The 13,616-nt window shown below is 41.2% G+C and overlaps 1 protein-coding gene across 3 annotated transcripts in view; it reads right to left on the reverse strand.

The window, feature by feature from the left end:
* Positions 1–319: 319 nt before the first annotated feature.
* The window catches only part of LOC138381920 (high affinity cAMP-specific and IBMX-insensitive 3',5'-cyclic phosphodiesterase 8A), a 129,256-nt gene continuing 115,959 nt past the window's right edge, over positions 320–13,616 (reverse strand). For 2 of the 3 annotated variants that reach the window (XM_069466564.1, XM_069466562.1), the window contains 3 exons: positions 12,643–12,810; positions 2,572–2,701; positions 320–1,482 (listed from right to left, as the gene is read on the reverse strand). In XM_069466564.1, the coding sequence (XP_069322665.1) occupies positions 1,376–1,482; positions 2,572–2,701; positions 12,643–12,810 (405 nt within the window). In that variant the 3' untranslated portion in view covers positions 320–1,375. The other variant, XM_069466563.1, reaches the window with a different exon arrangement.

Genomic DNA, 13,616 nt, shown 5'->3' on the forward strand with positions numbered 1-13,616 from the left:
CCGGGCATAGTGGCGCATGCCTGTAGTCCCAGCTACTCGGGAGGCTGAGGCAGTAGGATCGCTTAAGCCGAGGAGTATCTGAGGTTGCTGTGAGCTAAGCTGACGCCACGGCACTCACTCTAGCCTGGGCAACAAAGTGAGACTCTGTCTCAACGAAAAAAAAAAAAAAAAATGAAATGACAAACACTTTGAAATGTCATCAAGTGTCATTTTTTATGGTATTATGCTTATTTGAAATGTGAAGATATAGAACCTTTATAAATTTCTGGAATCAAAGATTCCCACTGCAGATGAAAAGAGGCTGGTTATAAAATGTCAATTCATTAAATATTCCATTTTTGTTCTTCATTTTTATAGAGAGTATCTTATAGAAAAAGTATAAAATAAGGCAGACTTTTGGAAATTCAATTATAAAACTTTAAGAAAAAAGTATTAAGTTCCAATTTTTCTTTGCAAACCAAGAAGAGTGTAGTTTTACCTTGGGGAGTCACCTGCGAAGATCAGATGGCTAGAGCAGTTTCAGAGCCCTGGGTTCTACACAGGGAAGCAGCCTTCTCCTTTAGCTCTGCAGAGTAAGACCCACCAGCAGAACAGCTTCTTCTAGTCAGCCTCAATCAAGAGACTTTAATGTATACAAATATTTCTGTAGTGCAGTAAAAAATGTCACTTTATATTTTAATTTGTATTATGAAAGTAAGTCTGTATCCAAGTAACACATACTTAATGAATATGAATCGTGTAAATTTGGTTGTGGCATCTGAAGTTGGCTTTGGCTTTGGCTTCAAAGTATTTTTAAATTCATAGAAAACATTGAACTTCTAATAAAATAAATAAAACATTTTAACAATTGATATTAATAATCAACTTCAAAGTTTCTTTTTATGTATCATTTGCTACTCAATTTTAAAAGAGAAGTCACTTTCAGTAGTGTTCCAAAGTGAGTGATTGCACCTTCTATGATGTGGAAAAGTTGCTAAAGATCCGATTGCCATCAGCTGTTCTTAAGTCTGAACATAATTGAGAGAAATTGTTTGTAAGAAGATATTCTCTGTTGCTGGCAGGAAATCCATCAATACCTTTTGCAGGGGCTCTCCAGACCTCATGTTTTAAAGAAAGCTGATGAGAAAACCATGGTTCTCGTGTGCCTTTCTGAAGAGCTCAGGCCCAAACTACAGTGGCCAAGTCTCACTTTGTGGCAATTGCATTGGATGGTGGCTACAGAAGTTCACTGATGTCCCTCATGTGCTTTTCACAGGCTCTGCAGACTGGGGGACAGTTCTGCCTAATACTGAAAGGACCAAGGAACTCTGGCTGTCCTGTGGAATTCCAAATAACCGGAGGGACAAAGCGTCTGGGCCGTGGGCAGTGTCCTACACTATTCGGGAGGTGGTCGGAGGCTCCGCAACTTCATTTCGTCCAGTCCTTTCCAGTATTTGAAGTTGTTGTCAAGATGCTGCATTAGATCAGGCAGGTCTACGAAGGCTGGAGAAAAAGATGGGAATGCAACATCCTTTCACAGCCTTGGTTTACAGGGTTAGGCTTTCTAGTGAGAGCATTTTAAGGAAGAGGGACAGAAGAAGTAGGCATTTGCATAATGCTAAAAAGACCTGGGCAAACACACCCAGAAACCTGAATGAACGGGGTTTACTGAAGTTAAATCCTGTACTCAATGCCAGCACCTCCTCTGTGGCCGACCTGTCCAGCTGATAACTTTGGAAAGTAAGACAGCAGGCAGCTACTCTGCGTAATGACCATTAACCAGCACCTCTGGGCTTAAGGTGTCAGGAAACATCTTATGGCAGTGCTGGGGCCTGACCCTGACTGCCTCTTCCGTGTTCCCCACTTCCCACTGCCTCGCCTCACATACACCATCTCCTTCCCCAGCTCTGCGGGGAGGAAATGGGGCCTGGAGAGGCCTGAGTCTGGTCTCAGTTGCGGACACGGATGCAGTCGCTACAGAGCTTGCAGTTTGCCCCCAAAGCCACAGCTCTTTCCACTGCCTCAGTTCTCACTCAGAGCACCCTACGCCCCTGAGACGGGAGCTCATCTCCCCCTGACTGGATCTGAGTTGGAGCCCCCGCAGCCCCTCCCCACGGGTGCGGGCTTCAGGACACAAGATGCCCAGGTAACACTAGTGGGATCCTCTTCTTTGGTCACCTTTTATTTGACAGGCTCCTTTGTCCCACCTGAAGGTGAGGGTAGAGTGACGTGCATCAGTGAGGGACACCAGCGCCCTCTAGTCTGGTACAGAGTGAGGCCCGGGAGAAGCTGGGGACAGCAGATGGCAAAGGGCTTGTGTAGAAACACCGGGTTTTTGGAGTCAGTGCTATTGGTTTTGAACCCTCGCCCCTCTGCTGCTAGCTGTGGGATCCCAAGTTCAATTCCCTCATCTGTAAAACAGGTGTTAACGAGGAAGTGCACCAAGAACACCTGGCTCTCAGGGGCCCTCATTTCTTCTCTCCCTCTTGAAAGTCTGAGCCCCAAATCATATTCTAGAGTCAAATGTACTATCTGCTATTTAATATGCAGTTCTCCGTTATTTAAAAGAAAACACGCTGTAAGATTTCTTACCATCCCAAGCATCAAACATGTCTGTGATGAAGTAGTCAATGAAAGAGATCTGGGATTTGGGGATGCTGCAGGTATTTCTGTCAAAAACCGGCATCACCACAGGCAAGTCCTGCTGCTTCTCCTCATCAGTCTGCAAAGCAGAAAAGGTCACAGTCACAAGCCCTGGCACCCAGCTCTGCCCCACCTGGGGGAGCCCCTGACTGGGCTGGTGACGAGCCAATGCCAGCACTGGCCACGCAAACCAGATCTGCTCCCAGAGACCAAGCTGTTCTCAGAGTGGGGACGACTCCATGTCATGCCGGGGGACCTGAGGACACCCCATCTAGACAATGTTTTCAACATCCGGAAGCCTCCAAACTCCTCAGGTAAGATCCCAAAGAGTATGTGTGGTTAGCCTCTGTTGCTGCTGTTGACCTAAAGAAAGAAACTGAGGCAAAATTAATATAGAAAGTTTACTTGGGCCAAGGTTAAGGACAGCTTCCTGAGAAACCCTGGGAAATGTTCTGGAGAATAAAGAATAGGTTGTCATTATAAAAGCTGTTCATCAGGAATTTTTATTGGTTTATAGAAATGACATTGATTAGTGATTGGCTGTATCTTATTGGATTACAAGGTATGAATTACGTATCCAGCATATGGCCATGTTAGGCTAATGTATGGCTGCTGGTGGCAACAGTCTAGAGTCCGTATAGCTTACTTAGTTCAAGGGGGTGAGACGGCTGCTGTCACATTTAAATGCCTCTCTGGCCTGATAATTAAAGGGTGCCGGAATTCCTCAGAGAAGTTTCTTTTCTTTCTCATTCCCATCACAGTGCAGCCGTCCTCCCACGCAGGAAATGCCTGGAGTGCCCCATGCCAGGCCACAGCAGCGAGAGGAATGGCCCCTGCGTCACAGAGAAGAGCCTGATGGCCACTTCTCACCTATGGCTGGATTTATTTTATTTGAAAATGTTTTAAACACCCTTGAGATCCTGGAGGCTTTAAAAAAAAAAAAAGCTAAAGTTGAAGAGTTTTTGTGTACTTTAGTCAAACTCTTCCAGAACATCTTCAGGATTCCAGAGAGATGTACAAAAACTGAAAACATAAGTAAGACAATTAAGACCCTGGGGGAAAAGGCAAGTTCTCTCGAAAGATACCGGGATGTTTAAGGTTTCACTTTTGCCTGGGGTCCTGGAGAAAAAGGGTGAGGTGAGGCCCCCAGGGCAGCTGGGGACTGGAAGAACGTTACTCAAGGGGGTCTGAGGGTAGGCAACTGGAGTCCCTGTGAGACCCCCGTGGCAGCCAGCACTGGGAGCCACGGTCAGTGGGGCGAGACGACAGGGCAAGCACAAGGTCAAGTACCCTGGGAGGGAGCTGGGGGTGAGATCTGGGCCTTTTAGGTAGGACCCCAGCACATGTGTGGGCCCGGTGAGGAGATGGTGGCCGCCATGCTGCACGCTGTCCCCTGGGGCCAGGTGTGGTGAGGAAGATGAGGAAGAGTGGCTGTATACACAGAAGAACAACGGAGTGAATGTGAGTGACTTAAGGGAGCCTAGCATGGGTGCAGGAGTTGGTTCTATGGGAGAAGCTGGGCAGAAGAACTTTCCGACGTGGTGCAGCGTCCTCCGGAGGGTCTGGGCATGGGGGCATGTGAAAGCTCTCAGCAAGGAGCAGTGGCCATGTGGAGCAAGGCTAGGGAGAGCTCTGTTGGCTATTTGGGGGAGGTAGAAGTGCTATTCTGAGTGTAAAAGACATAACTTGTGAGTGGCCAACACTGGGACAAGAGTTCAGGTGTTTAGCAAGACCAAAAGAAAACCCTCTCTCAGGGCTGCCTGGGTGCCTGCCCACCCCAACCCCAGGAAATGTTCATGAGGGCAAACCAGGGTCCCTCCTCTGTTCCACTCCTCCTCTATCCTGCTGTCCTCAGCTGAGGCCTGGCAACTGCCCGAGGGGCTGTAGGGACTCAGCCTGCTCTGGCTGGAGCCGGTCCTGGGACCAGTTGGCAGTTGTGGCCACATCACTAGAAGAACAGAGGCCCCAGTTAAAGGCAGGGGACTATTCCTGGCAGTGACGATGACTCTCTGCAGCTTTTCCCTGGGATCTCTCCACTTGAGGACACCAGGTAGACCTCTGGAGGTTTTCCTGGGATGGCACTGTACCTTGCACACTGCTCAGAGGTGCACTTATGCTAGGCGAGTGTTGATGGTGCTGGGGACAGGTGCCAAGAAAGAGGCCTGTGCTGACCGTGGGGCTGGGCAAAGCCAGTAAGAGCCCTGTGCCTCCAGGCTGGGAGGGCAGACTCCGGGAGGCGTGGAAGCCAGGATTCACGTGCTCTGATAAGAGGAGTGGGGAGCCCTGGCTTGGCCTGAGCCTCTGTCGGCTGTTGAAGCCCCTGCTGTTGGCTACAGGCTGGAAGCCCCACCCTGCATGTGAGTCTGTGCCATGGTGTGCAGGGAGAGCTCCAGGGTGGGCACTTTCCTGGTCATGCTGGACGCTGAACCAGCTCTCTAGGCAGCCACAGTGGAGGCTCAGTCATTCCTGGATTGGAGGCTTTTCTGTGCATGCTGCTCGCAGGACCTGCCCTCCCTAGCCACGTGGAAGAAGCTGGCTGGTTCAAGGTTAGTGAAAGCCGTCGTGCTCAGATTTCTCCTCTTTGGCCCAATGTGACAAGTACATGGAGCTTCTAGGTCTCCAGTTCTCTCCACTGAGGTTGGCTGTGGCCCATGCTGTCATATAGGTCACCACTCTAACAAGTCTGTGGGCTGCCTGAAGAACGGGTCTTTGTTTCACCTAACTCGGCTTCCCAGGCGGCAAAGCAATGACTGATGTGAGAAAGCTGCACGGGGATGACTAACATGCAGACAGTTGGGGGAAAGATATGGGCAGAGACATATAATAGAGCATCCAAGACCCTGCAGAGAAGCTGGGACAGACTCTCTGGGAAACCAAGACATTAAAAAGCAGTGTGTACCTAGGGGAATTAAGAAGGTCACATTGCAGGCCCAGGCAAGGCATGCTCAGAAAAGACCCGAGAAGACATGCTTTCATGTTAGGCTAACCCCAAAGTTCAGGGCTGGTCTGCAAAGACTGAGAAGGTAGCTGTGTTTTCAAATGCCTAATTTTCAACAAAAATTACAAAGCATACAAAGAAACTGGAAAACATGGCCCATTCAAAGGAAGAAAATATAATGACAGAAACTGTCCCTAAAGAAGTACAGACACTGGACTTAATAAAGGAAATCAGGAAAATGATAGATGCACAGAATGAGAATATCAACAGAGGTGGGAATTATAAAAAGTAACTGAACAGAAATTCTGAGGCCTAAAAATATAAGAAATGAATTGAAAACTTCACTAGAAGGGTTCAACATCAGATCTGACTAGACAGAAGAATTAGCAAACTTGAAAACAGGACATCTGGAATGATCAAGTCTGAGGAGAAGGAAAGTGAACAGAGCCTAATGGACTTTATACATATAATGAATCCTGAGAGAGAGAAAGGGACAGATTATTTGAAGAAATAAGGGCTGAAAACTGCCATGATTTAAAGAAAGACATGAATCTACAAACTCCAAGTAGGCTAAACCTAAAGAGAGTAATACTGAGACACATCATAACCAAACAGTCAAAACACAGGAAGAATCTTGAAAGCAGCAAGAGAGAAGTGACTAATCACACAGAAGAGATAATAAGATCACAGAATGATTTCTCAGCAGAAACCTTAAAGGCCATGAAAAATAATAAAGTGCTAAAAGAAAAAAAAAAAAAACACCACCTGTCAATTGAAACTTCTGTATCTGGCAAACTATCCTTCAAAAAAGAGGGTGGGCTAAGCACGGTAACCCATGCCTGTAATTCCAGTGCTTTGGGAGGCTGAGGCAGGAGGATCGCTTGAGGAAGGGAGTTTAAGACCATCCTGGGCAATGTAGTGAGACTTCATCTCTACAAAAACAAATAAAAAAGGGGGGGGGGGGCGGCGGAAATTAAGGCATTCTTAGATAAGTATAAGCTGAAGGAGTTCATTACCATTAGACCTGGCCTACAAGAAATGCCAAAGGGAGTCCTTTAGGTTGAAATGAAAGGAAGCTTGACAGTGACTTGAAGTCATACAAGGATCTCTGGTCAAGGCTAATATACAGGCAAATATACACGCAGCATTATTACAATTTTGATTTGTAACTCTACTTTGAATTTTCTACAGAATTTAAAAGAAAAACAAAAAATATGGCATCAACAACAAAGTGGAGTGGGGAGACAGAGCTGCATAGGAGTTTGTATATGCAATTAAGCTGAAATCAATTTCAAACAAATTGTTATAACGTCAGGATGTTATATGTAATCTGTGCTATCCACAAAGAAAGTATCCATAGAATATTCACAAAAGAAAACAAGAAGGGAATCAAAATGTGTCATTACAAAATATCAAATAAGCACAAAGGAAGGCAATAATGGAGGAAAATGAGAGACAAAAAAGCTATAAGACATACAGAAAACAAATAACAAAAAGCAAAAAAGTAAGTCCTCTCTTGTCAGTAATTATCTTAAATGTAAATGGATTAAACTCACCAATTAAAAGGCACAGACAGGCAGAATGAATAAAAAAGCATGTGATCCAACTATATTCTGTCTATAAGAGACTCACGTTTGATCTCGGGACACGTATAAGTTGAAAGTGAAAGGATGGAAAAGAAATACCATGAACAATTGTATGCCTACATAATGGATAACCTAGATGACATGGGCAAATTCCTGGAAACATACAATCTACTAGGACTGAATCATGCATGGAGAATCTGAATAGAGCGATAACTAATAAGGAGATTGAATCAGTAATCAAAAACCTTCCAACAAAGAACAGTGCAGGACTACATAGATGGCTTCACTGGTGAAGTTTACCAAACATTTAGAGAGGAATTAATGCCAACCACTCTCATATTCTTTCAAAAAATCGAGGAGGAGGGAACACTTCCTATGATGTCAGCATTATCCTAAAAGATAAAGACACCACAAGAAACTATAAACCAATATCCCTTCTGAATACTGATGCAAAAATCCTCAACAAAATGATAGCAAACCAAATTCAGCAGTATATTAATGGATTGATGACCATGTAGAATTTATTCCTGGAATCCAAGAATGGTTCTGCATATGAAAATCAATCTAATATATCACATTAAGAGAATGAAGGAAAACAATACATGATCTAAGATGCTATATTTTATGTTAAGTTCTACCACAAAAAAGGGCGGGGGGGGAAGGAAACTGGTAAATTGCTTCCCAGAGTGATTGTAGCATTTTTATACATCTATCACTGATAATATTAATTCCACTTGCTCTAAACCTTCACCAACATTTGGTGGTGTCAGTCTTTGCAATTTTTAGCCATTCTGCTGGGTGTGTAGAGGTATTTCATTTTGGTTTATAATTTGAATTTCCCAGATGACTAATGATGTTCAGCATTTTTTCATGTGCTTATTGGCTTTTCATGATAGCTTTTGTGAAGTATCTGTGAAAATATTTGACCATTTCTAAGTGGGTGATTTGTCTTTTTATAATTGAGATGTTCTTTATATACTCTGAAGGTACAGTCCTTTGTCAGATGACTTATATACGTTTTCCTCCAGTATAGCTTGTTTACTCATTTTCCTAACTGTATTAGAATGAGTACTTTTTGAATTCTGAGGAAGTCTAATTTATCAAATTTTCTTTTTATGGTTGTTACTTTCTGTATTTAAGAAATCTTTTGTCTACTTCCAAGTAACTGTGAAGATACTCTGCTATGTTTTTCTCTAAACACTTGATAGTTTTAGCTGTTGTGTTTAGGTCTGTGATCCATTGTGAATTGATATTTCTCTATGGTATGAGATAGAAGGAGCTGAAGTTCATTGTCTGTGGGGTTTTTTGTTTTTTTTTTTTGTCAGAAGGATATTCAATTATCCAACATCACTTGCTGAAAAAAATTTATATTCCCCAGTGACTGTAGATATGTGGTTTGTTTCTGGGATTTCTATTTTGTTCCATAGATGTACTTGTTGTCTTGATTATTGTAAGTTTTGAAGCCAAATAGGCTAAGTCTTCCAATTTTTTGTTTTTCAAGTTTGCTTTGCTTATTTAAGGTCCTTCACATTTTCCTATACAATTTAGAATCAGTTTGTCAATTTCTGCAAAAAAGAAAAAAGAAAAAAAAAAAGCCTGCTGGGATTTTGATTAAGATTGCATTGAATTGATATATTAATCTGTGGAGAACTCAATGTTAACATTTGAGTTTTCCAATAGGGGAATGTGGTATGTCTCCCCATTTATTGAGGTGTTCTTTAATTTCTCAACATGTTTTGTAGGTTTCATTGTTAAAGGTCTGGTCATCTTTTATTAAATTTACTCCTAATAATTTTTGTCTTTTATTACTATTACAAATAGGATTGTGTTTTTAGTTTCATTTTCTGATTGTTGTTGGTATATAAAATACAATTGACTTTTGTATATTGAGCTTGTGTCCTATGACTTTCCTAAATAAAATCCATTTATTAATGCTAGTAATTGTTTTGTACATTCCTTAGAATTTTCTGCATAAAATCATGTCATCTGCAAACAGAAATACACGTCTTACTTTCTGTTCATCATCTGTCTTTCTCTCCCTTGCCTGTTGCAGTGACAAGGACTGCCGGTCCAATGTGGAACAGGAGTGGTAAGAATGGGCACCCTCACGATTACAGTCTTATGGAGAATGTACTTAGTATCTCACCATCAAATACACTGTTAGCTGTATGTTTTTGTAGATGCCCACCTTTCCCTTCTAGTCCTAATTTGCCAAGAGTTTGTTTTTTTTGAGACAGAGTCTCACTCTGTTGCCCGGGCTAAAGTGCTGTGGTGTCAGCCTAGCTCGCAGCAACCTCAAACTCCTGGGCTCAAGCGATCCTCCTGCCTCAGCCTCATGAGTAGCTGGGACTATACGCATGCCACCACCATGCCCAGCTAATTTTTTCTATATGTATTTTTAGTTTTACAGCTAATTTCTTTCAATTTTTAGTAGAGATGGGGTCTTGCTCCTGCTCAGGCTGGTCTTGAACTCCTGAGCTCAAACGATCCACCCGCCTCGGCCTCCCAGAGTGCTAGGATTACAGGTGAGCCACTGTGTCCGGCCTTTGCCAAGAGTTTTTATGATGAAGGGATGTTGAATTTTGTCAAATGCTTTTTCTGCACTTACAGAAATAATCTTATGGTTTTTCTCTTTTATTCAATTAGCAAGTGGTAAATTATAATTGATTTTTTTTCAGTTACTAAACTCAACTCTACATTCCTGGGAAAAACACTACTTGGTGATGATGTATTATCTTTTTTATATATTGTTTAATTAATTATCTCTGCATCTGTGTTTATGAGGATAATGGATCCTATTGTCTTTCTCAGGTTTAAGTAACAGGATAATAAAGTCCTCATCAAATGAGTTGGGAAGTGTTCCTTTCTCCTGTGTTTTCTGACAAAATTTGTAACACTGACATTATTTCTTCCTTTGACTAGAATTCCTCAGTTTTCTTTGTGGGAAAGTTTTTGATGAAGAATTTCTTTAACATAAGTTTAGTCAGGGTTATTGTTTCATCTTGTCAGTTTTGGTAGTTTTAAGAAATTTGTCCACTTGTCAAGTTTGTTGCTGTAATGTTCATAATTTTTTATTATCCTTTTAATGTAAGATTTGTGATAATCCTTCTTTCATTTCTAATATTGGTCATTTTTGTTATCTCTTAGTCTCTTGATTAGTCTAGCTATATTTACCAATTTTGTTAATCTTGTTAAAGAATTAACTTTTGGCTTTGTTAATTTTTTTTACAGGTAGTGTTCTATTTCATTTTTTGCTTTTATATTATTTCTTCTACTTTGGGTTTACTTTGTCTTTTTCTAGTTTTCTTAAGGTAAAATCTACATTATTAATTTTAGGCTTTTTTTTCCTAATAATAAACTAAAATTATAAATCTCCCTCTAGGTACTGTTTTAGGTTTGACCCATGATTTTGATATATTTTCATTATCATTTAATTATAATATCCCTTGTTATTTGACCCATGGATTATTTAGACGTTGTTGTTCAATTTCCAAATATTTGGTGTTTTCCTAGATATCTGATTGTTGTTGATTTCTGATTTAATTGCATTATGGTCAGAGAACATATTCTGTTTGATTTCAATCCTTCTAAACTTATTGAAACTTTTTAGTAGCTTAGCATATGATATATCTTCGTGAAGGTATCATGTGTATTTAAAGACTGTATATTCTGTGGATACAGAGTGTAATATTCCACAAATATTAACTAATGTAAGGTGGTGGTTTGTGTCGTGGGCATTATCTGTGTCTTCACTGACACAGTTTGTACATTCCTTAGAATTTTCTGTATAAAATCATGTCATCTGTGTCTTCACAATGTGGTTTGTTCTATCAGTTGCTGAAAGGGGGTGCTAAAATCTCTAACTATGTCTGTCTATCCCTAATTCTATCAGCTTTGTTTCATTTATTTTGAACCTCTGTTATTAGTGCACATACGTTTATGGTTATTATGTCTCTATACAGAACTACTGTACCATGAAGTAGCCCGCTTTATCTCAGATAATAAATATCCTGTCTATGTATATTATGTCTGAAATTAACATGGCCATTCCACTCTTTCTGTGCTTACAATATGCATGATATCTTTTCCTGTCCATTGACTTTGAAAGATGTATCAAAGTAAGTATCTGTTCTTTATATTTTAAATGTCTTTTGTAGACTGCATGTATTTGGGTATCTTTTTTTAAAATAATCTATCCTGATGAACTTTTTTAATTGGAGTGTTTAGCTCACTACCATTTAATGGAAGTATTGATATGATTAGTTAGAGCTACAATTTTACTATTTATTTGTCCCCTTGGTTTTTGGTTCCTCTGTTTCTACTTTCCTGCCTTCTTTGTATTAATGTATTTTGTAAGTCCATTATAATAATTCTGTTAGCTTTAAGTTGCAATGACTGCTCTAGGGAATACAATATATATCATTCACTTTAGAGTCTACTGAACTAACATTGTATTACTTTGTGTGAAATGTAGAAAACTTGGACCCGTGTAGGCCCATTTTCTTTCCCTTATCCTTATTGTTATGGCTGTCATATATCTTACTGTTCCATACATTATACATTCTAGATTGCAACGTGATAACTTTTGCTTATAGACGTTCTATGTATTTACAGAAATTCAGAGAACAAAAAGGTCTTGTAGTAGGTGTTTACCATTTTTGGTGCTCTTCATTCCCTCTTGAATATCCAGGTTTGCATCTGATACATTTTCTTTCAGCCTTAATTACTTCCTTTAGCATTTCTTGTATTGTAGGTTTCCTGGTGATGAATTCTACTAGTTTTTCTTTATCTGAGAATGTGTTTTATTTTGTCTTAATTTTTAAAGGATATTTTCACTGGATACAGAATTCTGGGTTTAAAGTTTTCTCCTAATAGCACTTTAAAGATGTTGTTCCAGTGTGTTCGAGCCTTCGCTGTTTCTGACAGGAAGTCAGAAGACATGAGAATCATTGTTTTAAGTGTCATTTTTCTCTTTTCTGCTTGACGATGACATGCCGACATGAGTTAGGGTTCACTGGGCTTCTTGAATCTGTATGTGTCTGTCTTCCACCAAAACCTCAGCCAAGATATTTTCTAATGTTTTTTCTGCCCTAGGATGATTTTTTTCCTACTCAGAACACAAAGGCAGATGACTCCTTTAAAGTGCTTTTAGGAGAAAGTTGTCACCCCAGGATTCTATAGCCTGCAAAAATGAAGGCAAAATAAACATTCTCAGATACGGAAAAAAATTCATTACTAGCAAACATGCTAGTTTTAAGTGCATTACTTTTTGGTTTTTTTTCCCCCTTTTGAGACAGGGTCTCACTCTGTCACCCAGGGTGGAGTGCAGTGGGACGATCACAGCTCACTGTACTTGACCTCTTTTACTCAACTGATCCCTCCCACCTCAGCCTCCCAAAGTGCTGGGATTACAGGTGTGAACCGTCACACCTGGCCCCATTACCTCTTATGGTTTCTCTTTCTCTCCCTCTTGAAACTTAAGAGGCAGCATCTTACCTGAGAAAAATACTCTTCTGAAATGCGTGCAGCCCACTCGATGCAGGACTCTAGGGGTCGGCAGGGATTGGACACATCAGCACACTTAATCAGCATTCGTTTGATTAGAGTCCGATTCTCTGGAGTCCTGAGCATAGAGTTTATGGCTTCCTGATTTTTTTCAGTTTCCTAAAACGTAAGTGGAATTCAAAGGAATCAAAATGGATCCCCTGGTGCCAACCCTCTCCTACTGGTGTGGCCCCATTGTAAACACAAAAATTGCACTGGCTGGGGTCTACAAGTTAAGGGTCCCACAAGACAGTGCTGAGGACACTTTAAGCATTGTGCTTGGCCTCTCACTGTACACAGGAGAAACCGAGCCCCACTGACATTCCAGCAGGACCCAGGAGGGGAGGGTAGCCCCGGGAGTTGGCGTGTCTGCCCCACCTCTTTCCTTGCCTCTTTCTTCTCCTCTTGCTCAATCTTTCTAATAGTTGGCCTTTTTCTTCCCTGTTCCATTATCTCACTTTCTCCCTTGGTAAGAACTCAAAGACTGGTTTTATCTTTATATTTTATATACACATAAAAAATATATTATGGAAATCTCATCTATATAATAATTTACTGAAAAAGAATATGAACTGAAAAAATAAAAAATTTCTCTGCCCTCACAACAAATAGGCTCTTGTGGTCCACCAGGCTCCCTGCTGCTCACAACCCAGTCCTCACCCAGCCCTGTGATGGTGTGATGCTGTGATCTTGGGAATTAGCCTTCAGGGTACCAAATCGTGTCAGGTATGAGCATGTCTGATATTCCCTTACATTGCCCTGCTTGTTTGTTGTTTTGAAGACATTGTCTTACTCTTTTGCTCAGGTCGGAGTGTAGTGGCATCAACATAGCTCACTACAACTCCTGGGCTCAACTGATCCACGTAGCTGGGACTACAGATGCGTGCCACTGTGCCCAGCTAATTTTTCTATTTTTTGTTTGTTTT

Source organism: Eulemur rufifrons, chromosome 3, assembly GCF_041146395.1.
Source record: "Eulemur rufifrons isolate Redbay chromosome 3, OSU_ERuf_1, whole genome shotgun sequence".
NCBI lineage: Eukaryota > Metazoa > Chordata > Mammalia > Primates > Lemuridae > Eulemur > Eulemur rufifrons.